The 24,964-nt window shown below is 39.1% G+C and overlaps 1 protein-coding gene across 4 annotated transcripts in view; it reads left to right on the top strand.

The window, feature by feature from the left end:
• The window catches only part of col16a1 (collagen type XVI alpha 1 chain), an 84,212-nt gene extending 59,983 nt beyond the window's left edge, over positions 1-24,229 (top strand). For 3 of the 4 annotated variants that reach the window (XM_023345466.1, XM_014470886.2, XM_023345468.1), the window contains 32 exons: positions 49-105; positions 390-434; positions 603-674; positions 1,948-1,992; positions 6,256-6,306; positions 7,560-7,679; positions 7,915-7,956; positions 8,397-8,468; positions 8,581-8,625; positions 9,266-9,310; positions 12,046-12,099; positions 12,194-12,247; positions 12,383-12,436; positions 12,525-12,569; positions 12,670-12,723; positions 13,883-13,918; positions 14,006-14,068; positions 14,157-14,228; positions 14,337-14,390; positions 14,502-14,546; positions 15,330-15,374; positions 15,532-15,585; positions 16,310-16,363; positions 16,458-16,508; positions 17,006-17,095; positions 17,184-17,219; positions 18,604-18,648; positions 20,098-20,292; positions 20,511-20,574; positions 20,772-20,948; positions 21,050-21,127; positions 22,735-24,229. In XM_023345466.1, coding sequence (XP_023201234.1) covers positions 49-105; positions 390-434; positions 603-674; positions 1,948-1,992; positions 6,256-6,306; positions 7,560-7,679; positions 7,915-7,956; positions 8,397-8,468; positions 8,581-8,625; positions 9,266-9,310; positions 12,046-12,099; positions 12,194-12,247; positions 12,383-12,436; positions 12,525-12,569; positions 12,670-12,723; positions 13,883-13,918; positions 14,006-14,068; positions 14,157-14,228; positions 14,337-14,390; positions 14,502-14,546; positions 15,330-15,374; positions 15,532-15,585; positions 16,310-16,363; positions 16,458-16,508; positions 17,006-17,095; positions 17,184-17,219; positions 18,604-18,648; positions 20,098-20,292; positions 20,511-20,574; positions 20,772-20,948; positions 21,050-21,127; positions 22,735-22,928 — 2,208 coding nt within the window. In that variant the 3' untranslated portion in view covers positions 22,929-24,229. The remainder of the gene's footprint in view (positions 1-48; positions 106-389; positions 435-602; positions 675-1,947; positions 1,993-6,255; positions 6,307-7,559; positions 7,680-7,914; positions 7,957-8,396; positions 8,469-8,580; positions 8,626-9,265; positions 9,311-12,045; positions 12,100-12,193; positions 12,248-12,382; positions 12,437-12,524; positions 12,570-12,669; positions 12,724-13,882; positions 13,919-14,005; positions 14,069-14,156; positions 14,229-14,336; positions 14,391-14,501; positions 14,547-15,329; positions 15,375-15,531; positions 15,586-16,309; positions 16,364-16,457; positions 16,509-17,005; positions 17,096-17,183; positions 17,220-18,603; positions 18,649-20,097; positions 20,293-20,510; positions 20,575-20,771; positions 20,949-21,049; positions 21,128-22,734) is intronic. The other variant, XM_023345467.1, reaches the window with a different exon arrangement.
• Positions 24,230-24,964: the final 735 nt, after the last annotated feature.

Raw genomic sequence — 24,964 nt, 5'->3', positions numbered from 1 at the left:
TTTACTTGAACTTTCTTTAATTGCTCTATTTATACACCAATGTTGTAGGGGGAACGAGGAGAGTGTAACTGCAACCCGCCTGGGCCTACAATTGTAGGTGGACCTGTGAGTACACACTTGCAAAAACACACACATACAAATTCCAAGAAACGCATGACAATATGCTGAAAATTCTAAGAAACTTCTGCATCGTGCTGTAGAAGACCAAGTATAGCAACACTACTTTCAAAGAGTTAATTGTAACTTAACAGGAGATCTATAAGGGAAGAAGAAGAAAAAAAAGCTGTTATTTCTTCTACGAGCCTTACTGCGGCTTGACATTTGTTGACATTTATTTTTAACATCACACTATTCCTGCTGCTCTGATTTTGCCTGTCTGTGCCTTGCAGGGAGCCCCAGGAACCCCAACAAACACGTGGCAGCCCGGGCCTCAGGTCGGATCCGTTAACCAGCCAAATTGTCTGAAAAATCCTTATGTTTTGTTTGAAACCGTTTTCTCCTTTTTTTTCTCCAGAAGACAACAGAAGTCTTCAGTTTTTGTTTGACTAGGATTTTGTTTTCTTACTGTAGTGCTATTTGTGGTCTCTGTTTGTGTGTTACAGGGCCCTCCTGGACCTCCTGGCCCTCCTGGCCCCCCTGGACCTCAGGGAGTCATTGGAATCCAAGGTCCTCAGGTAAAATGCAGGGCTTGTTGGATGGTGATAAGGATGTTTTTTTGTTTTTTTTTTAGTTCAATTCAGGAGTTGCTCTATTTGTCTGAATTGAACTGCGAGTATGATACTGATGGAAACTTGTCAAACCCTTTTTACGTTTTCTACATTTCTGTGTTGTTTTAGACTCAACGGATTAGGTATTTTTTGAACAATATTCACACAATTTTCCACAATTGCATCCACAAAAGTACTTTCAAGTCTGTATATTTTTGCTTATTTGTTCCGCATTGAAAGTGTCATTTAGGCTTTTGTATTTAAGTTAAAGTGACAAAAAAAAAGCAAAAGAAATCTGTGGAGGAGAAAAACACTTTCACTGTACACCAACATGACCCCATAAGGAGACAAATGTTTGTCATCTCTATTGCGTAAAAGTCATGAATTGAGGCAAAACGAACTCCAAACAGACAGAAAAAACATCACAAGAAAACCTATTTTAAGTTGGAAGCATCACTATAAAATTTATACCCTAGGCTTTGTAATTGTGGAATACAGTGTGTGAAAATATATAATATCATAAATACCATATTGAGTCTGAAATGAAAAAAAGAAGACATGTAGAGAACGTATAAGGCTCTGAGAACTTTCCAGCATCTCTGAATGACATAGGCTTTCAGCTTGGGCCTTTGGGTACATACTGAAAATAAGGCTTTTACATGCTTTGCTTCTTTAGGCGGTCCATGAAGTGCATGTAGGATATGGAATGACGATAAACCAAAAGTATGTCTGCAAAAGCTTGAACATAACCAGGTTAAAAGGAGCAAACAAACTTGATAAAACACACTAACCACATCTGGTGCTTCAAGCCTTTAACCCAAATGGGAAGCAACTGAGCAAGCTTTCGTAATGTCTGCCGAGACATGAACAGTTATTTGAAGGTCTGGCTTAAAGTTCAAAAAGTTTGTAAAGTTATTCAATGCTTAACCACGAATTTAACTAATGTCTAAAGAATTTTTTCAAAGAAACAGACCTTCAAATAAAGTGAAAACGCTGCAAGAGTCAAAGGTGTAAGTAGAGGTATCAGAAGTGGGGAATGAATTGATAAAGCCATGTCTATTCAAACATATTTGGGCATAAGACTTCTTTTTTGGTCATTTTCACAAGATATGGCAGGACAAGGAACTGGTTTCATTGTTTGACCCTGCCCCTTTGACTCTGCCTTTAACCACTGGTGGAGATGGGAGTGGCCAGCCCTTGATTGGAAACAAACTAGTTCAACCTCAGTTCCTTCTTTCAGGGTATCCCTGGAAACGACGGCATACCGGGTTTGCCTGGAAAGAGCGTAAGTAAAATTAGTGAAAAACGGATGAGAGGTGCTTCTTGAGATTTGATGTGTTGGGGCCTATGTTTGATTTTATGAAAATAGATAATATATGTATATATCTTTTTGGGGAAATTGAAACAGTAGCCCACACTCCCATGATGGCCTTTGCGAGTTATGGAAGATGTAAGAAGGTTTTTCTCTAAAATATTTGAGAAAAATATATTTTTCACTTTTTAAATGTATAATACTGGTGCCTCTCTCCCATGAACACCACCACATTTTGGACTTGTGATAAGAGGCAGCTGTCACAGAGTCCAGCCTGTCCAGATAGCCCTACCACAACATCCCCATCCACCCCTACCACCACATCACCAGAGACAAAATGCCTCAAAGGCCACATAATCATAAACTTCCACCAGACCGACTTCTCTATGGTCAGGATAAAAAAAAACAAACAAAAAAAAACACTTTTCTCCTGAATATGAGATTCAACAATTAGTAGGAGCCTGAGGGTACTTCAACAGCTGGAGGACACTTTTTGTCCCATTTCTTATTAATTAGGATCATCAGTCTGGTCTGCCACACTGTTGTTTCAACTCTCCATGACACACAGAAGAAAAGTGACAACATTTGATAGCCCCACAATATCCAAAACCCTCAGCATCATAGTATAATTCTTACCTACTCCTTGCAACCTGTGACAATAGAGTTTTTAAACTGTCTCCGTAGCTATGGACTCACTTTTGCCAGGTTTTCTGATTCTGTCTTGTCCACAAAAGACTTTGTGGACAAGGACTGAAACCCCCAAAAAATCATAGCCGCCAGGCACTAAAGTAGTGCATGATACTAATTACCAAATGTATGAAGAGATCTTATTTATGTATTAACATGTTCATATCTATTTCATGCTGCTATGAAGCATAGTGATTTATAAAAGAGAGTAAATCCGTATGGAAGCAAATCCTTAAATTCATGAAGTTATGAAAATTTAATGAGGTTAGGTTCTCCTATCTAAGAGGGGAAAAAAGGTAAATTTACCTTGAATTAAAGTTGTGGATATTGGTCCTGTCTTTTTTTTTGCCCCCAGCAAAAGGCAGAATATTAGTGATGGATTCCCCAGAATTCTTAACCATCTTCATAATTTTTGGATTGCTGGTGCACTTAACTACATTACTGTTTTGGCATGCGGGCATGACTTGCACTTGGTGTTAAAAAGAAAAGTCTGAATGAATTTATTTATACTGTCTCCTTGAAACTTTACATAAAAAAAATATGCTGATTATTTTCAGGAGGTCTGAGAACCTAATTATCTAGCAGAAAATCAATTGGTAATATTGAAGAGGGAAAAAATATCTAGGTGAATAGAATTTATCTGTAGTTTGTGATTGCCTTTGTGGTCTATGTTGTATTATGTGTTATGGCTTAATGTCTATGGGGAACATCTGCAAACACCATCATTTGGTGGTGGGTGGATTGTCTTCTGGGGTGCAGGGAGTAATAAATCTATAAAGAAAAGGGGAATTTTGTCACTTTCACCATTAAATGAACACAGAACTGTGCTTATGTATAAAAAAACTGTGATGTGTAACTGCATAATTTGAGAGAGTGAAGATTTTTTGAGAGCGCTAATTCCTATAGATTGATGAGAGAAGAACCAACAGTGGAATGCTTTGGACACACTCATGTTCTTGTTTAATGTTTTCTTTTTCCTGTTTTTTCTTCTTCAAAATAATCCCATTACTTTCTTTCTAGCCTTCAGCAGGTTTTATTTTTCTGAAGGGGAGCTGCTTTTTTTCTTTTTCTCTCAGAACGCTCACAAACAGATTTTTAAAACATTAGCGCAAGCAGCTTTGAGATGTTCAAAAGTTAGCCATTTGCAGACTGTAATGAAGAAAAGAACTCTCCACAGTGGCATATAATTACAGGAAACCTTCCTCTGGGCAAGTCTACTAATGCACAAGGCCTTGTTCTAACCAGAGTAATGGTCAACAGTGTGTTGCATAAAACAGTTGTCCTGGCTAATGGGTTCAGTTTGAGCAGAGTCAAATGAAGCTGTAATGACTTTGATAACAGCCCAGGTGCTATTGACAGACACTCTCAGGGGAAAGGCTCCTCTTTTTTTCTGTATCTTTTATAGAGCTGACTGTCACAGTAAATGTACTCGGTGTGCGAATGAACAGCTTTTGTTTAGTGGAGATAGTGAATATATTCTTCTGGCTGCATATGTCCCCTCGATTGCAAAACTCTGACACTGTTGCATCTTTTTTTAGGGTAGTCAGAAACACTTCCTACGGCAATGCTCTTTATAAATCTGAGTTGGCAACATGAGCACCTGCCGACATTTTACTCAGACTTTTTTTTTTTTTTCTCAGAGGTTGTGAGGTGTATTTCTCAATATAAGGCTGCACAGTAGTGCATTGTTGCCTTGCAGCAAAAAAAAGTCCTGAGTTCGAATCCTGACCAGGACCTTTCTGCATGTAGTCTGCATGGTGCATTCGTGGGTTCTTCACAAGAACTCTGAATCCCTCCTTTATTAAAAAAAATAAATAAAAAAGCATATTATGTTGATTAGCTTCTCTGCCGTTAAGTGAGAAAGTGTGCATGTATATCAGTTTGTTTTGTGTGCCTCTGTGTGGCTTTGTGACCAGTGACACCAACACTGCGTTGCAATAAATCGACAAACACTAACCAACTACTTTACAGTGTCAATTTTGAAACTTTGCTGTAACACAAAAGTTCTTCAAACGCTTTGCTGTGCAAATTTTATCCTGCATAAACATTTGCTTTAAAGCACTGACTTAAGCCATAAACGTCTTATGTTTTTCTTTTCGTTTCTTTTTTTTTTTTTTACATAAAATTTGCCCCTAAATAGGACCCACAGTGATGCCAGTAGTTTAATTCACTCATTCTCCAATCTGACTGTTGTTTTTTTTTGTCTATTTCTGCTAACATACCTTTTACTCATATGTAGTTTCCACAACTTTATTTAATGAAAAACTGAAATATTTTCTTAACATCTGAGTAAAATGGTTGGTTTTTCTGTTATAGCCGGGATGTCAAACTCCAGTCCTGCTTGTTTTAAACGTGCCCCAGCTCCAAAATAGTTGATTTTAATGTTTGAATCAGCTGTTTAACATGTCACCAAGTTCTACAGGAGCCTCATGAAGATGTATGCGTTTGATTCAGATGTGCTGAACCAGGGAGATGCCTAAAATATGCAAGATATTAGCCCTTAAGGACAGACTTTCAATCCTGTGACACTAATGAGGAAAAATATTTCAACTTTTCTTCAGTTGTTCATGACATCAAGTTATTTGAATGCTGAAAGAATAAACTGTGGAATAAAAAAATAATAATAATAATAATAAAAAACATCTTTTCATCTAGGCAAATCTCTTGGTTTAAATGTAATCATTTTTTTTTTCAGTCCTGTTCACTTTGACATCACAGTAAGACATGCGGAGGTTTGCTAGGAAAACGGCACTTTGCACCGAGTTTTCTGATGGAAAAGATTTGTGGCGATGAAGTGAAGATTACCCCATCGATTCTGCGATTTCAGCAGCTGGATGAAATGGTATTTCTCCAGCAAGTTGCAAAAGTGACAAAAAAAAAAAAAAAACAGCTCGGAGTTCAGATAAAAACGAGGTAGTCTGCTAGCAGGTGGATGAATAAGGATGGTGTTGGATAAAAACAGACACGTCTGTGTGTTAATTCAGGCCAGGAGGGCTGCTGTCTGAAAAAGGCTGTTTCCTCTGATGAGCAGTGTGTGCTAATTTTAACAGCGTGCCGCTTTGGCAGGTTGAATGTGAGTAATTTTGTTCAACCAGATGGGTGTCAATCAGATTACAAATGTGTGGAATGGCAGTCAATTTTCAAATCTGGAAAGCAAAACATCAATCACGAAAAAGTGTTTGTGTATGTGTGTGTGCACACAGTTCACCTTTAAACTGACAAAAAACACCCGTACAGGATGAGGAGGAAACACCGTCTTACCGGTGAATATGTAATTGTTTGGGTTTTTTTTTCATTTGGCTGCAATGCTTCAGCCTTGAAAGAATTGAAAATGCTCAGTCCCTTGTATAGCTCTGAATTTCCTTATTAGTTGGTTAGAATGATATTTGAAGTATAATTAAGTCAAAAAAAAGAGAAATGGACTGTTTAGAGGCGATTTGAGTGATTGTGAAGAAGTATCTTGAAGGCTAGATTTCTGTTTGGTTTTTCTTTTCCCCTTTTTTTCAAATGTTGAAATGAGTTTAACTGACTTTCTGTTCCTTCACGTAGAGCTATACTGGACCACAAATGCCTCAAGATACAAGTATAGATGTGGGAGACGTAAGTACGAATCATTTATGCACTCATGTTTTAATGTGCCATTCTGTCGTCTTAGGATGCATAGAAGTGTATATGAGTAAGTTTATGCTTTATCCAAAAGTCAATGCAAGTAAAAGAAAGAAACTTGTGTGTTTTATAGATTCTCTATGCATAGAGGAATACAGTTCAAGCATTTGTTTCTGGTCATTTTGATATCAAAAGCTTACAGCTAAAAAAACAACTTGAAATTTAGTATCTCAGAAGATCAGAATATTCTATAAAAACAATAAGAAAAAATAATAATTTTAAATACAGAAATGCTCATCTACTAAAAAAATTCTTGTATTGTACAGTACAGTATATACACTCAACGTTTGGTCTGAGGTAGCCCAGTAAAAAAATAGTGTCTGGACTTTCAGCTGTTTAAAAACAATTGTTGGCTAGAAACATGGACGCTGCTGATGTTTTAATTTTTACCCAACCCTAACAGTTGGCCATGACCTACGTAGTGGGCCAGCTTGACGGCATGAAGCTTACTGGAAATTGCCATCCCAAAGAGTAAAGTGCCAAGCTGAAGAGGTGTTTGTTGATGCTAATCCAATATTTCGAGGTGTGACCAACATGGACTGAACGTCTTTGTTAACTTCCTCCACTGCCATTGCTAAAACTGCTACAATTCTACAACAGACATCATCATTGTTCACGACTCCTCCTTCTGTTCACCGATTGGCCCGGTTGAAATTCAAACCTGCATCAATCCCAAACAGGCACTCCTGATATTGCCTTTGGTTCAAGTGAATCTACCCTAAACTGTCTTTGCCTCTCAGTCTTCTGAAGATGGCAGGTATTCCTGCTCCATGTGCCACAACATGTACTCCGTTCTCTCAATTTTTCATTACTCTGCTTGCATACAGGTCCGTTTCAGCTGGCAGCTCCTTTAACGATGACCTTTTGTGACCCTCCTCGTCAATGACTCTCTGCTGGGCAGCTGTCAAGCCAGCTACCTTCTTCAAGACTATGTGGAGCATAATTTTCCCATAATTCTAGTATTACTTTTTTTTAAGCGTGTAAGCTGTAATCATCAAAATGACCAGAAATGAAACACATGAAATTAAATTTGGAATAAATTTAATTCATGAATGCGCATGAGTTTTAAGCTTTTGAACTGAGGACGGCATAACTAACTTATCGAGGCGCGCCTCTGCAGCATGACGTGTCAGTGAGCATCCTCGTGTATATAGAAATAAACTATTATTTCTATGTGTGCGACACAGGAGGATTGTGGAGAGGGCTGTTCTCAGGGGCTGCCAGGGGTCCCGGGCATGGCTGGTGCCAAGGGTGAAAAAGGAGACCAGGGCAAGCCTGGTGCAACAGTCATGGACAGCTGTGACAGGGTGAGACTTTGTGGGAGCGGGTTTTCTTGTTGCAATGTTTTCAGCCTCTCTGCATAGTTCCCCCTCCACCCTGGACTTGGAATTATATGCGGCGTTTCCAGTACCGCAGTCACCGCCGTGATGAATGCGAAATGACAGTCCATCGTTTTGCATTGTGTTCGAGAGTTCATGGCCTGTTGTGATCCGCTCTCTGTGGAGCCAGCGCTCTAATAACTTCTCTCGTCTACCTTTATAGTGTTTGGAGAGACTGCAGAGGACACAGGCGACTGAAGCGACGGTTTGTTTGAAACTGCTGCCATAATAAGGATTACCCAACATGTATAAATATACAGTGCTGTGCTAAAAGTGTGACTATCCCTTGAAGGATTTTCATATTTTTTCACATTACGTTCTATGAAATTTGCTTGGATGCTAAATGAGAGACCGAAGCAGTTGACTGTTGACGTGCGCTTTGTTTTATTTTGGGTATGTCGGAGTAAAGGGGGATGAATACAAATGCGCACGTATCTTTTCTGATTTTTTTTTTTCCCTTTTTACAATGATGCAGTACTTTGACTTGGTCTCATATAGAATTCTGGAAAACAAACACATTGATGTTTGGAATGCAATGTGGCAAAAATATGAAAAGGTTCAAGGGAGGGAAAAACTACTTCTGCAAAGCACTGCTTATATACAGTACGTGTGAAATCCATACACCGGTATTTGATTTCCTTGCAGGGTGATCGATCTTGCACCGGAACACCCGGAATTCCAGGAGTGCCTGGAGCAACGGGAATAAAAGGAGACACCGTGAGTGTCCTTCCCAGAGTGCATGCTGGGTCTAACATATTTCTTCTATCGGCCATTTTTCTGTGTCCTAACAAACTTGGAAAAGAACAGATTTACCTCTCTTCCACTTCAGGGTTCTCCGGGAGAGAGGGGCTCACCAGGACCGCCAGGAATCATGGTAAGGATCAGTCAAGGATCATCTTCATTTGAAAGCAGAGAAACCTGAACAACTTGTGAGGTTTTTAATAGGAGTAGTAGTTACATCTCCCTTGGCTCAATATCTGTTCAGAGATCTCATCTGCTGGATGACGCTTTTATTAAAATCCTCACACATTTTGACTAACTTAACCTTCTGTGAAATTTATGAAAAAAAGTTAAAACAGAAAAGTTTAGCGCACTTTGCAGTCATGTAGTATTTTTGGAAGAACTTTAGTGAGCGGGGGGGAAAAAAAGGGATTCATTTCTTTGTTATCATCGTTTTAGAACAGCACCGCTGGGTTTTTGTCTCAAAGCCCAGATTTGAAGTGACTTGATATAAATGGAGTGAGTGCACGCCACTTCCTGTGTGGTCATAGAGCCCCCTGGTGGCACATTGAGGGAACAAAAAAAAAAAAACAAACCTAATCCTTCTACCTAAACTAATATTGTTATAAATGCATAATTCCCACAGCAGAATCTAGGTTGTGTTGTTCACTTCCAAGAATAAATAGATACCTGCTTTAATTAAAGTTGTGAGCTTGTTTTGGTCTGTGTTTATCCTTTGGTTCAGCTTGTCTCAGGTGTTTGAAAGTGTTGTCTTCATTGCTTTCTGTCCACAGGGAACCCCTGGTTTCCCAGGTCCTCAGGGCCCATCTGGCTTATCTGTAAGTCTCACTTATGTTTTCACACTTCAATTAGTTCTCTCTGTGCTAGAAAAAAAGAGAAAAGTCTTCAGAGCAGTACAAACAAAAATATGCGACAGTCTTGTTTTATTTTGGGGTTTTTTTTTTTAACTGTTTCTCATTAACAGTGTAATAATATCATAACAGAACTGTTCCTGATGGGGAGAAAAGGGACACAAGTAAACGTTTTGCTGTCAACTTGTCAAACTGTACAGCACAAGAGCCAGGGGGTAAAGGATGCACTATAAAATGAAAAAGAAAGCTGAATTTTTTTTTTCTCCCCTAAACCTGTTTTCTGAACACAAAATAAAGTAGAATAATTCTTACATGTTGCTTAACACCAGTCTTGGTGGACTTGAAGGACACTCTTTAGCTGTGGTTTGGCTATATTTGTGCCATTTCACATTTCAAAAATAAATGTGCTTAATGAAAACATGGCAATTATGAAAAAAAAAAATCTATTGTTTTAGCATCAGAATGAGGCTTTTTTCTTTTGGCCGTATTGAAATTGGTTTTCGCATCGCATGAGTTACATGATCAAACCACCAAATGTTGCCACTGGCGCAAACCACAAAGAAGACGACAGGAAGTAGTTGGAGGATGACGGCGCGGAATGTTTTTTAATGACTTATCACGCGAATAAAGTTGTTCACGTCTGATTGTAATTGCGTTTCTCATTTAATAGAAACACCAGAATTGCGAAATTGTGTATTTTTGACATTGGTGGAATATGAACAAAGATTTATGTGTGTTTGTAATGGAATCCTGAAGCTTTCTTCAGGGCAACCAAACCTCTCAAATTTGAGTTTTTCTTGATTTTGGAGCATAAAAAAACTCTTTTCCTCACATCGGCTGCAGTATTCTTGTATGCGAGGTCATTGTGAAGCAAAGCAATGATGGCTGACAACTTTCATGATTTTCATTCAACTGTTTCCACCATCTAAGAGATTTAAGCGTGTAAAAGCTGGACCTAGAGCCCCCGTTCTTCTCATGTTGATTTATTGTTTGAAGAGAATGGCAGTGCCAAATGCTCGAGCCACGTCATCACTGAGTAAAATCCATTTGCAGCATAGCCGTACTGGTACTGTGTATGAGCTGGTTTTCCAGAAAAGTTTTCTAAAACTTCCAAACCATGACATACTCTCTAATATCTCACCTCATGTAGTAGAAATGTTTTGCTCATAAAATGTTATTTTTAGAAGAAATTTAGAGAATCATACAGCAGTTTATTTGCAGCAGCTTCTACCTACTCTAAAAAATTAAAATGTCAGTTAATCCGGTCTCATCTCCTCATCTGCCTTTGCTTACAGTCGTTAGGCTGTTGCCAGGCAACTGCTCACACCTACATGTGTATCAATATTTACACTCAAATTTTGCTTGATGTTCATTTACCGCACTATGACAGGCAACTTTTAACACAGCTTCCTTTCATACACACATTTTTGTCGTTTAGACTATGCCACGCGTGTATTTGTGTTTTATTAAAAAGTAAGTGTTGGGCTGCAGCAGCCGAAGCTGCAATTAGAAACACGAGTTCAGAGATTCAGTAATGTCTAAAGATAGAAAACGGTTTACTACACCAAAACAGCAGAGTTTTATGAGTCGGCATCACCATCCTGCTGCTTCACAGAGTGAAAGACCAAAGGAAAAAAAAGACTACAATCCGACAAGTAAGCTTTTTCTTTCTCTTTGCTATTGGCTTTTTTTTTTTCATTTCCCCTACTTAAGTAGAGACTTTCCTTTCCCATAACGCTCCGTTGTGTTACAAAAACAAACATTAGCTTATTTTTTTTTTCTGGGCTTTTATGATGAACATCAGTAAGTGAAAAAATTACAAAGTGAAACAAAATGATGCATGGGTTTCACGTTACTTTGCCAATATTTATTTTGCGAGAGCTGCTATCCCATATCATGATACCACCTCCACCACTTTGTGCCATTAGGATGGTGTGGTGAGGACGATGTGCTGTTATTTTCTGCCACCCAGAACTTTTTCCACAAAGAGCAAAACGGTGACATTAGGGCATATGTTATGGAGAGCAGCTTGATTCAAAATTTTAAAAATGAATTAACACAATTATTAATTAGAATTCTATTAAATAAATACATAAATATCCTCATGAAAGGATTATTGTTTTTAATCAATAAAAGTTTATATATTAACTTAAATACTTTTTGCAAGATGTATGTATGTTTGTATTTCAATATTTAAGTATTCATTAAATTGCAGTCTTTTATTTTGAAGCACTATTTTATAGGAAGGTTTCACTTGATTTTATTCAGAGGTATCAGAAGGGAATGAATATATTTCTCTCTATATTTTTATTTTTCCACTTTTTAAAAAAAATATTATGCTTTTTTTTTTTTTCTTCTTTAGACTCACTATTCAGTTCGATTAAATTTTTCAATTCACTGCTTACTTCCTGTTTGTGTATGTCAGGGACCAAGCAGGTGTTTAACTGAAAGAGGTCAACTCAAGAAGCTAGACTCAAAAAATGAAAACTAATGAAACCTCAAACATAAAGTAGAGTAAAGTAAACTAAAGTGACACAAGCGAGTGGTACGGTGTGGATCTTACCTTGTGTGGCTTGCCATCACAGTGTATCAGCCTCACTGCCCCTCTCCCCCGTTGCCCATGGTAATTAAAATGCTTGTACTTTCACAAAGCACTATACCTCTACTGTGTTCTGATCTGTTCCCTCCGCTGTCACCCTCAGGGTCAGCAGGGTGAACGAGGGTCGGCCGGCCTCCCAGGAATGAAGGGCGAGCAGGTACATTCCTGACAGGCAGCTTTCCCTGGAAGGATAACATACAGTAGAAATAATTGGTTTCCCTGTTTGATTGATCGCATGATCTTTCCTTCAGGGCCCTCCAGGGACGCCTGGTTATCCTGGAACTATGGGGCCACCTGGGTTGCCCGTAGGTTGCTGCCTCATTATTAAAGAACTGACAGGCCCCTGTCAATTTTTAGACAGGTTCCAATGACACAAGGGACCACACTCATTCACTGCTCTCTCTCGTTTTTTTCTTCTTTTTTTTTGCATGTTTTGTCAGGGACTGAAGGGTGAGCGTGGAAGCCCAGGAGGTGCTGGACAGAAAGGAGAATCAGTAAGTGGTTGCGCTGTCATTATGATACAGATTTACTTGAGGCCCATGTTCTTACATAAATGTTCTTACGTTTCCTTTCATTTTGCAGGGTCCTCCTGGTAGCCCTGGGTATCAAGGACAGGCTGGCTCTCCAGTCAGTGTTTTTTTTTTTTATCTTAAATGAGTTTTATGTATGTTTTTTTGTAAGTATTTGTTAAGAAAAAAAAAACTACTTTAATGTTCAATGTTTGCAGGGCATTAAAGGAGACACAGGACCAGCAGGGCCTGTTGGTTCCAAAGGTGACCAGGTATGATACATGCAGGCACACACACACACACACATTTGCTTGGCATCCCTGGTCAAAATGTGTAAAAAGCCCTAAAACAATCACATTTGGGCTTGGGTCATTAGTTCCTATGAAATATTTCTTAATTCTGCAGCACAAAGACTTTGTGGAGAACTTTGTGCTACCTTTGTGGAAACAGTTTTTAGATAGCCCTTATTTGTTATTTGTTCACGAACAAAGCAAGATCCATAAAGACTTGAATCTGGAAGTTCTGTGTGAAGAAAACCTAACTTTCCTGGCAGAAGTACCGATTTTTACCTGATGAAACAATTTTGGAATAAATTAGAGTGGAGAAAAAAGAGGCCTTCTCAGTGTCTGACCTCACTAATGTAGTTTTGGAATAATGGGTACCATTTCTATAAACATACTCCTACACCTTAGCAAGTGCCTACCCAGAACAGTTAAAACTGTCATGATAGTAAAGTCATAGTTATTATGTATTTATTAAGAATGGGATGTCACTGAAGTCCATATGTGTGAAGGCAGACGAGTGAATTCAGTGCAAACAAATCTCTAAAGCGGCACCGTAAACGAGCCGCAGCAGAAAGTGACATCTTCAGGTCAGCGAGACTCCATAATATTTATTATTAGACACTAATAAAACCCCAGATTGAAAGAAAAGTCTTCCTGCTATCGCATTCGCGTAGATTATCTGGTAATATAAAATGGGACACTGGAGCTGCAAACAAACCCACTGGGTCGCTCTGATTCCAAACCAAAGATGAATGTATGGAAATGCATACATACATAAGAAATGCATGTCATGTCATGTACGGCGGAAACTCGTGTCAAAAGTGTTTGTACAAATTATCTGTGGCAGGGAGAGCCAGTAATTGAGCGTTTTCTTAAAGTAGAGCATTCCCTAATATGTTTCAACACTGAATAAATGTTCTAAAATCAAAGTGTTATGTATAAAAAGTGTCCTACTTTATTTTAAAGATTTTCATGCATTTTTTCCAGGGGTGTTTCCATGTCTGTAAAATGGTCATTTTGAAAATGAAAAAAATAAATAAATATAATGGCCACTTTTTAAATTCGTTTTATTATTATTATTATTATTATTATTATTATTATTATTATTATTATTATTATTATCATTATTATTATTTATTTATTTAAGGGTTTCCAAGGACAGCCGGGCTTTCCAGGACCACCAGTATGTAAACTTTCTAAAAAGATCTTTTGTATTTTTTATGGTTATTTCAACAATGGTAGGAACTGTCAGTACTTTGTGTAATTAAAGGGGCCTCCTGGTCCAGCCGGCAAACCTGGCAGAGAAGGCATTTCTGGGCTCAAAGGAGAAAAAGTGAGTACAGATTGAAAAAAAAAACAAGCTAATTGTATTTGTATGTTGAAAATGATCATGTGAGACAATATATGCTGCATTTCCAAAGGGTAACGACGGTTCCACAGGTTCCCAGGGACCAACTGGGCCGCCTGGCTCACCAGGATCTCCAGGCCTGATGGTAAAACTGTTATTTACTTTCTTTATTCCCCCGCCCCCCTGCATGCACAAAGCAATCTTTGTCGCAGATGTTTGGAACTTTTACTAATATATATGCTATATTAAAAAGGGGCCTCCCGGTATTGAGGGAATAGACGGAAAAGATGGGAAACCAGGACTGCGGGTACGTCGCACCGCCAAAAATCACGCGGATGATCCCGCTGCAAAAACCTGCATCTGTATTGTTAATAATTCTGAAACAGAGTGTGTTCCCTTTTTTTCTCATCATTATCAGGGCGAGGCGGGCCCCCCAGGCCCAGCGGGACCTCGAGGAATCCCAGTGAGTATCACCTGTATCATTTACTCTGCCAGAATTTCTAGATTTTCTTTCCATCCATTATAAAACAAAAACAAACAAAAAACGACAACATACAAACTAAAAAAAAGATATGTTTATTCAAAAACAGTGACTTTTAAAAGTCTGCACACCCTTGAACTATTTTGCTCTTGTCATGTCAGAGCCAAAAATGACCAAGCACTTTATGCGGTAGGTGAACGTAGTGCTGCAGTACAAGTATAAACTATAAGTAGTTTTCAAAATTTGGAAGAGTGGAAAAGCAGTCTTTTAAAAAAAAATAAAAATAAAATAAGAGGTTCCATTTGTAGTTTGCCATAAGCGACATAAAGGGCGCAGCAATCATGTGGATGAAAATGCTTTGGTCAGACGAAACCAAATTTGATCTTTTCGGAGTCCAAGCGACGGGCAGTGGCAGGAAAACAGACACTACACATCACGATGGACAATAACGCCCGTTTTCGTGGCCTTGTTTACAAATGCATTACACGGTGCTCGCCGCGTTTCTGCCGAACACACTGACCCAGGAGGGAAACGCACTCGAGCTGAGCCTCGCACAGCTTCCACTTGTCTTCTCTAAAAAATCTTCTTTTTTTCTTACAGCTCTCTTTTCGTCGCTGCATTTCAGTTTGTGTTCTCGCTCTGAGCAGGTGTTTGAAATTTCAAACACGATCTTCCTCCTTCTCCAGCAGCACCAACTTCTGTTTTTTTTTTGTTGTTTTTTTTACTGTGCCTCCTGCCTCATTCTCCTTGATGTCTCTTCCTCAGGGATTCAAAGGGAAAACAGGACATGTAGGCTTTCCTGGACAGAAGGTCAGTCAACAAACCCCTTACCTTATTATCGTACCGTGACTGTCTTCGCTTACAGCCGGTTTCTTGCGCATCATGCTCGATTATGATCAAAGAAGTTTTACTGCTTACCCCTGTTGAGTATCCAGTTGTCATTTTAAAATGTAGCGCATCCCAACAGGGAGATGTCGGCCCTGCAGGCCCGCAAGGACCACCCGGCAGGCCAGGACATGACGTGAGTACTTTTGTTCTCCACCATTTCGCAACAACAGGAAACTTTAATTGCAATGGAAGGGTTGCGTATACTCATCGTTGTTGTTAATGTTGTTAATTTGCGGCCTGTACTGATAAATGTGATCCATTCTCTTTCTAGGGTGACATAATTACACACAAAAAATATATACAAAGCAAGAATTGGGTTCTTTTATGCTTAAAGCTTAATTCCCAGAGTACACACTTGAATTTTTGATTCTACATATTTTTTTTTATGTGTGTCAAGAACCCTCTAGGGTTTATGGTGATGTAGAGCTTAAATGATGCCAAACAACGACCCTCGTTACATTATTCTCTAATGGAATAAAGCAAACTGGCATTAAATTAGTGCAATGTCCTTCCCAACTTTGTTTAACGTTTGTGGAATACCACTTTCAAATGGCCGAATCATTTCGGCCGCCAAACCTACAAAAGGTTTGAGCTTCACAGGAATTGAGTCCTTTGCACTTTTGCTCACATTGTTATGAAAATCATGGTTGTGAGTCTAAATGTTAAAGCTCTTTGCTGAAACCAAATAATTGAAAGGAACTTTACTTACTTTACCAAGAGAAGTGGTCAAACATTCAGCCATGATTACACCAGAGTCTTGTTGATGGTTCTCTGCAACTTGCTAAATAATAACTACATATAAAACTATTCAGACAAACTCAAAATATAATCCAAAGTTTACTCTGTGGTCTCTGCAGGGGGACCAGGGAACCCCAGGACTTCAGGGTCGACCGGGTCCTCCAGGCCAGATCGTAAACATCCCTCTCTTTAAAATATTCCTTAATCTTTATTTATATTTTTCTTTAGCATGTCAAACCTGAATAATTTGTTTTCTTTCATCGTCAGGGTCCCACAGGGCCAGCGGGACCTCCGGGGCCTCCTGGCCCATCAGGAGTGGTAAGAGTACATCTCGAACGTTACTGTAATTCCACATGTTTGTCATGAGGAAAATTAAGGAAAAAGAAAACCAAGTTACTAAACCGTTCTAAATTAGAAGAGAGAAAAAATAAATCCACCACACCTGCATAAACTTGCAGAGTCACTAGCAGGTGATCAGCTGGTGTCTTTCTCCAGCATTCATTGGGCAAAATACCCTGAACAGGTCAGCGGGGCTACAGAAAACGTGGACAAACAAAGATTACAGTCATGTTTTTGGACAGAGTACCTGGAGAAAACTGACACATACACATAGAGAACATGCAAACTCTATGCAGAAAGACTGGGATTTGAAGCCTAGGACTTTCTCGCTGGAATCAGTGCATCTTTATGCACTGATTCCTATTTCAGTGCATCCCTATGCAGCATTGTTTTAATTCTTCTGATTCAGAATGATCCCAGAATCATCTGAAATTCTCTGTAGACACTAAATAGATAAGTGATATCTTCCCTTCTAGGGGATACAAGGAGACAAGGGTCCCTCTGGGGAGAGAGGCCTCCCGGGGTTAGTTGGACCTACGGGACCACCAGGGCATCCAGGACTGATGGTTGGTTCTTCTCTGAATGTGTTCACCTGCAAGCAAAGTCGACGTGTCCGACTTCAACGTGTTTCACTCTTTTCGTGTTGGTTTTCAGGGAGAGCCTGGCAGCGACGGTGCTGCTGGTAAAGATGTAAGTGGCATCAAGCTGAGTGGGTTTCCTAAAGTGTAACATATTTCATAATTCAATGAAATATAATAAAAATTTATTTGCAATCTTTCCATACTCTGTCACATAACAGTTGCAAACTTCAGTGTATTTTATTTTCAGTGACATATGATGGAAAGTGTTGCCCGATCTAGATTTTCTTTTCAGTTTTTTCTGTACAAAAAACGGAAAGTTTGGTTTGTGATACACGCTCGTGTGTGAACCGTGTGAATAAAATCCATTGCAACCGACTGCCTTTAGGATTTACCCAATTATTAAATAGCAGGGATGCAAAATATATCGCTATCAATTAGTCAGTTTTTTTACTACTTCGGTCCGATAAATTAAACTTTTGCGGAACTGCTTTGATTATGTTCGTCCAACCATTTCGTTTATTTTGTAAACTCCAGTTAATGATTGATTGATTTCCAAATTATCTGTCAAATATTTCAATAATTGAATCGTCACAATTACTCCGATTTGTTTCAGCCCTGTAAAAATCAGTAAGTATTGGTTATCGGCCATGACAGCGATATTATCGGGTTCACTCTTTTTAAAAGAACGAACTTAAATGTAATTGTATTATTATCTTTATCATAACATCCAGCTGCTTTATAAAAGGTCCATAATAACTCTGAAGGAGTAGTAGAGAGGTGGACAAACATAGGAGGAAGGAGAGTCTTTCAATTGGACAACTATTGGTAGAATACGACACAGTATTTTTCTGAAAGACAGAAATAAAAGAAAATGATTGGTGCCATTCTTTGCAAAATTCCTCAGACAGTATCTCCAAATAGAAATTTCTCTGAGGTCTTTTGCAGCTTCTAGCAGGTTTTACTTCTCGGTGAAAATATATATATATATAAAAACATAAAAAAAGTCCAATTTTTGAAAAAAATGTGTGGAGAATTCCTGTTTAAACTTTGCCGCAAGTTAAGCAGGCACTGGGCAAAAGGGTTGAGTCAAATGAGACCAAAATTGAATTTTTTTTGGATGACGGGGGGAAAATCCTGCCACCATCCACTCGGTGAAATGAGATGGTGGCAGCGTAGTGCTATGAGGATGGAGCTGGAAAAAAAAACAACAACAACAACAAAAGGGCGGGTAACTGAGAAGAAAAACCTGTTAGAAGTTGCAAAAGACGTCAGAGAAATTTCCATGTGGAGATACTCTATCCATTGTGATTGAGCATGAAGAGTTTTGCAAAGAATGGCACAAATGTAACGTTTCTCTATTTGGAAATGAGTTAAAAAATAAAAAAAACGTACTTCAAAAAACTTGCAAAAAATTTGTGTCACACTTTTCAAGTTATAAGTAAAAAAGAAAGAAAAAGAATCCAACCCTGTATCCTGGTTTCTTCTTGTGGCAGGGAACACCAGGCCTGCAGGGGGACAGCGGACAGCCAGGTCAAAAGGTAAGGGATGACTCAGCTTGGCGTGGTGATGTCTTAATACAATGTGTGTGTGTGTGTGTGTGTGTTCGTGTGTGTTATCAAGCAGAGCGTCAGCCATCCATTACGTCCTCAGACTATCTGGAATAGGCAAGAGTTTGCTCTTTTCCGCTGTGCCACGGCCCGGGAGGCTTCTGTTGGCACACGATGCTCCCGAAAGCGTTTGTTCTCTGCCGTTTCTGCCCGCTCAGCACCCACACAGTCATCAGTTCACTAACCCTATCCCCACCGGAGTCGACCTCCGTCCTCCTCGCCTCACTTCACTCCTCATCAGACGGGCAGCCGTTTGAGAAACCCGACAGACTCCCCCAGCCGTTTGGCCCGGGAGTGTGTTGGATCTCTGCGCTGACAGTGGCTTACAGTAGGTGGGCACAGTGATAGAGTTATTCTTCAGCCTCTGGGATAATGCTATTAAGCATGAGGGGAGATGCTAGATGAGGCTATTTGTCACGCTGACAGGACAGCATTGTCAGGGTTTTAGCGGCGCAGAAAGACAAGAGCGGGATCCTCCGTTCTTCTCGCTCGTCTCTATTTCAGGAAGCGCTCGTCTGCCGGTGACGTGTAAACATTACACGTCCATTATGGGCCGCTTTGTCCTCGATAAATCACTGTCGCTAATGTAGCGGGGCTGTTTTTGAGGGTGTTTACACGGCCTGAATGGCGAGCCCGCTGCTGTGTGGGACGCCATGGAAGACGCAGGAGCGGAGCTGTCGTTAAGAAAAGGCTCGCGTCTTAAAATAGCAAAATCTTAATGAATGTTATTTTGAAAATGACATTTGAACTGGCTAAAAAAAAAAAAAAAAGAGGAGAAAATTAGATCACATTGTAGGTAAAATTATTAATCTCATTTGTGTAGTAGTAATAAATAAATCAATGATTCTAATGTCGCTGTGATTTCAAACATTTAGTTTGAAATCAATCAAGATTCTCATTTTCTTTTGGAAAAGGAAAGAAATGACATCACACAACCTCAACGGTTCTGGTTTAAATCCCTGCAGGACTTGATATTCTCCTTGTCTCTACATTTGTAACAGTAGGACAGAAAAAAGTTTTTATTTTGTTTTGTTGTACAATTTTCTCTGAATGAATTTTTTAAATTGATTCACCTTTTCAACGTTTCCATGTTGAATTTGCCACTGCAACAATAGATGCATTTATTGTGAAGGTGCTAATAAAGACTACACTTTGATTGCCAAAATTTAAGGAAAAGCCCATGCTATACTTAAGCATAGGTTCTTATGTTCATGCCATTTTGCAGTATAGCAAACTCTTTTTTTTCCTAAAATAGGCAATAAAATACATCATATATTTCTCTCAAGCACTTCAGAATATGTCTTAGGAAGACATACAGTACACTTTGTTTTCTCTCTCTCTGTAAACTCTTATCTTTAAGTTATGTGTGTTGAATTACAGGGAGAGCCGGGGGCCCCTGGACAGCGGGGCTCTCCGGGCGAGCGAGGTAGACCGGGGCCCCCAGGCGGAGGAGGATATCTCGGCAAGGACGCCCAACCCATGATGGGACCGGTCGGCCCTAGAGGGGAAAGAGGAAGCCCGGGCTCTGATGGACTACCGGGACCTCCGGGTGCCCCTGGGTCTCCAGGAAACGATGTGAGATTCACTTTCATTCCTCTTTTTTAAAATTATTTTTTTTAACTGAATTTCAACTTTAATCAACCATAGATCTTTTCTATACTCAATATGTAATGTATTCTATGTATTGTTTTTTTTTAAACAATACATTTTCTACTCATCTCCTTCATTAATGTTTCCTGTTTGTTTGTTTGTTTTTTAGCCACTAAAACTTTCTTATTCTGCTCTTTTAATAGGCATTCGTTAATTATGACGACATCAAAAACTTCATTCGGCAACAGGTTATCAAGATCTTCGATGGTGAGAGCGTTCCCAAGCCCATGCAGATGTCTGGACGCTTTCTGTGCATAGTGAACCGTTTCCTAAGTCATAGCGTTGTTTATAAATCAAGTCTTTTGTTGAAACTAGTTCTGTGAATTCTTTGAAATGCAAGTTTGTCTGTCTTTGTTGAATTATTATTATTTTTTTGCCTCCCCATTTCTTCTCCCTCTTCTTAGAGAGGATGGGCTACTACATGTCTCGCATGCAGATGCCAGTAGAAATGGTGGCATCACCCGGCCGACCAGGGCCCCCAGGAAAAGATGGTGTTCCAGGCACTCCCGGACCTCAAGGTCCTCCAGGAGTCCCAGGACAGTTCGGCAGGCAGGGTCGCCCGGGAGGACAAGGACTCCCCGGTGAATGGGTTTTCTTTTTTTTATTATTTCAAGATTATGCTAAATAATATGAATAAACCTTCGTCTTCCAAGCGTTAGAATATGCGTCTCTCATCCCGTAGGACCACGAGGACCGTCAGGAGTAAAGGGTGACAAGGGTGTTGGAGAGATGGGAGACGTGGGACCACCTGGAGCACCAGGTGATGCATCCAACTGGTTCTTTGAAAAAATAAATAAATAAATAAATTTAGGCCAAGCTAACTTTTAGTAAAGTGGTACATTTAAGACTTGGCAGCAATCAATTCCCTGCTAGATTTCCACAGTAGTTTGCAAGCAGGTCCAACCAGCGCCAGATGTTGCGCACAGAATTAGCTCAATTTGAGTTATTTCCACTAATTAAAGCATTTGCATTGATTGATGATTTAAGAAAAAACAAAAAACTGGCAATGTGATTGAAATATATTTTTTGAATTATCGTTCTAATTACAATTAACCACGTTCACTCGTACAGGTCATATCAGCACATCCAAGAATCCTTAATCATCACGGGTTCAGATAGTGTCGGCTAAATTGGAGGACTGGCAGCTGCAATCACTTCACATGGAGCCGTTTGATAAATTTTGAGTTGAAAAAGCAAACGCGCTCTCACGGAAGTGGAAAAACACTTCAAATGGCTCGAGTTATTATTTCCGTCCGCTGGCAAACAGAAGTAGCGCAACAATAACAACAGATTTGTACATATTTTTTGTCTCGTATTCTTTTTACTGACGATTACAATTTCTTGTCATGAATGTTTCCCTGTGTTTCTGCTCCTATCGTAAATGAACTCGTTTAACTTGAGGAAGTAAAAAACAAACAACAAAAAACAACTGTTATATTTATTAATTTGGCACAATTATAAGTGTAATAATAATAACTAGCCTTTTGAAGCATCTTTTAGTGGTCTCCGATTTGTTCGCAGATGTGAAAAGAAAAGAAATGACGAGGCCCATCTGGGCGAAGGTCACTTCCAACACAATATGTGGAACATAACGTATAACCACTCAACAGGCAAAAATGAACGTCTACAGAAAGGAACATGATGCATGTGTCTCTGTTTTCTACAAATAAAAATCTGGATGGTGCTGCATCCCGTCTAACGTCTTTTAAATCCTCTCAGTTTTTCACCTGTAGCTTTGACCTTTTTATCAACTTTCATATTTCAGTGAACTCCCACCAGTTCCCCTCTTTCCACCAAAGATAAACAGCATGGGGCTGTTTGGTGTGTTCCTTGGTCTTTGTGATGCCACCTGCTCACTAGTGTCTCTTACAGACCCTTGCTGTGTGGGTGTGTGTGTGTGTGTGTGTGTGATTAACACAGCCAGATGACACACATGCAGACTTTGTTTGTTAATAAAATGGCCTCCTATAGCACTTGGTCGGGCTGGGTTTTATCTATGTGTTTTATCTATGCACATAGGATTAAGTAGCGCTGAATGGAAACAACATGCCACATCTTTCATATTGTATTTTTTGTAGCAAATTTTTCCAAATCAGTAATTCGTCCATTTCACAGCTATGTGTTACTTTGTGTTGGTATACTACATGAAATCCAATTCAAAGTCATTCACGTTCTTGATTATGTGGAACATAATCAAGATGTTTTAAATAACATGGAATGCTATTTAAAGACACTGTGTGTCCACTGAAAAGTTGAAATCAAATTACGTTATGGTCATTTGACAGGTTATTTTCTATTTCAGTGTTGTTCCAGGTTTAAAGACAGTTACTGAGGATGTTTCTTGTCATTTTTTTTCTCCGCTGTTAGGCATTCCAGGCCCTCCAGGTTATGGTAAAATGGGACCTCCTGGACCTGTTGGCCAGCAGGGTGTTCCTGGGATACCAGGCTCTCCTGGACAGCCTGGAACCAAAGGAAAGGAAGGCCGCTGTAATCCTGCAGACTGTATGAGCCATCAAGTGGACTACAGCCCCAAGGGCCCGCCTGTCAAAGGCCCCTGGTAAGATTCTACAAGATGAAGGGAAAGCGGACTGGAACAAAGAGACTACAGCATTTGGGGAAGGAAGCAAACCAAAGACAAAGACCCAAAGTTATTCAGTAAGACCACATGGCAGAAAGCAAAAGTTTTGGTTGTTTTTTAACAAAAAGGGTCCCGCCCGAACGGAGGCCTGTAAAGACACACCGACAGAAAATTATTGAACCATTTTCTTCTACCCAGTTCATCGCTTTAACACCCTTAGATTTTTCATTTCCCAAACTACGCTTTACATCTTTTTGTGCTTTCAGGACAGCAAACTGAGAAAAGAGTCACAATCTGTCTTTTCTTTTCCTTCATAATTCAGACTTCTGTCTCCTCTTTCCCCCATTCTTCCTTGTGTTGGTCATTTTGTGTGTCTAATTCTGTAAGCAGGAAAAAAATATATATATATTTTAGTACGTTGCTTCCATTTCTCCTATCTTTGTTCCAGTCCTCAAACAATTACATTAGAGTAGATCCCGAGCATTTCTAATATTGTCATGGTTGAATTGAGTGAGGTGTGTCATGTTTGAATGTCACCTAATGGACAGCATGCTGGGAAATGTAGTTTAGTTCTTTTGAAACAGATTCCACGTAACAGGCAGACTTTCCTTGATGGATTGTTTTGTAGATATTTATATGTATATATATTGGCTTTTGATACAACTCGGAGCTTCCTTTTTTTAATGCCAGCGGTTATTTTGCAAAAAAAATTAAAGGATTTTATGTCTATAAGCTTTCAAATGAAAAAAAAAATGGGTTCAGTGAAAGACAAATTGTTTATAGAAGTAATTTGTATTTAGACAGAAAACAAATTGTGTCACTAAAGTTCATCTATTTGACTGCATATTTTATTCCAGTTTAGTTCTAATGAAAACCACTCTGTATTATTTGGAACTTTTTTCTTTTTTTTCTTTTGGAGAGTAAGGTTGAACTGTAGGCAATTCGATGCACTTCATCATAATTATGTCGCAAATGCAGCTCAGCCAATCCTCACTCTTCACCCTCATTTCAGCATGAAGAACATTTTCACATTTGCGTCCCAATCACTCGATTGCTGTTATACGCATCACTGTTTTATTTGTTCCTTGTTAGTTGCCGATGTTTCAACGTAATGTTAGATCTTCCGTCAATAAAACGTCAATATGCGACATTGCTTTCAGCCAATTTTGTAGTTTTGAAGTTTCGACAGCACAGATTTTTGTACTTTTTCAACCAGTTGGAACTTTGAACTGTGGTCATGCTTTTGTTTCTTAAGAACTGTAATTAAAATGCTTTTCAAACAAACGCTTCTTTTTTTCCCCGGTGTTTTTATTTAAAGGTACTCACCAGACGAGAAGTTGAACCGTTGAAAACACATACACTGTGTTTTATTTATTTATTTTTTCAATCACTTTGACATTTAATCAAACTAAAACCCACATATTACTATATTTTTATTTTAGGTTAGCCACAAACAGAAACATATATTTGCCAAATACCTTTTTTTTTCTTTTTTTTTTTTTAATTCCCAGCTTTTCATTTTCATTGTGTGGCATCTCTAAGTATGCCCCTTTAAATCTGTGCTTTGAGGTCATTTCCAAATGTAGCTCAAATAACAGTTAAAATTTTAGTTGCTTGGCAACTAAATGCAGATTTTTAAAAGCCCTTCATATTTTCTAGAGAGCGTGTCTAAAATTACTAATGTCAATGCTTTAGTTGGTAGTTTGCACCAAAGCAATTGTTCTTTTTTGTTCTCTTTGCAAACGTTTAGTGTGCGCTCATTACTTTTCCTGTTACTGTCCTTTAAATATGCACCTGTTTTGTGTTAAAGTGTTGCTTTTTATATTTGTGCCATGTTGTGACTTTTTGAAGTTTCAGTCTTGTGTCTGCGAAGTTACTCAGTTTCTGTGGCTCTTGTTTGGTTCTTTGCTGCAGATCCCTTCGCAGTCATTATGAATATAAGCCTCTTCTATCCTCAGGCTTGTCTCACAGCTGTTGTGCATTCAGATAATTATCTCACCTGCGAATCATTCCCGTAAT

The sequence above is a fragment of the Xiphophorus maculatus genome, chromosome 13 (assembly GCF_002775205.1).
Source record: "Xiphophorus maculatus strain JP 163 A chromosome 13, X_maculatus-5.0-male, whole genome shotgun sequence".
Taxonomy (NCBI): Eukaryota; Metazoa; Chordata; class Actinopteri; order Cyprinodontiformes; family Poeciliidae; genus Xiphophorus; species Xiphophorus maculatus.
This window is presented reverse-complemented; position numbering and strand designations above follow the sequence as displayed.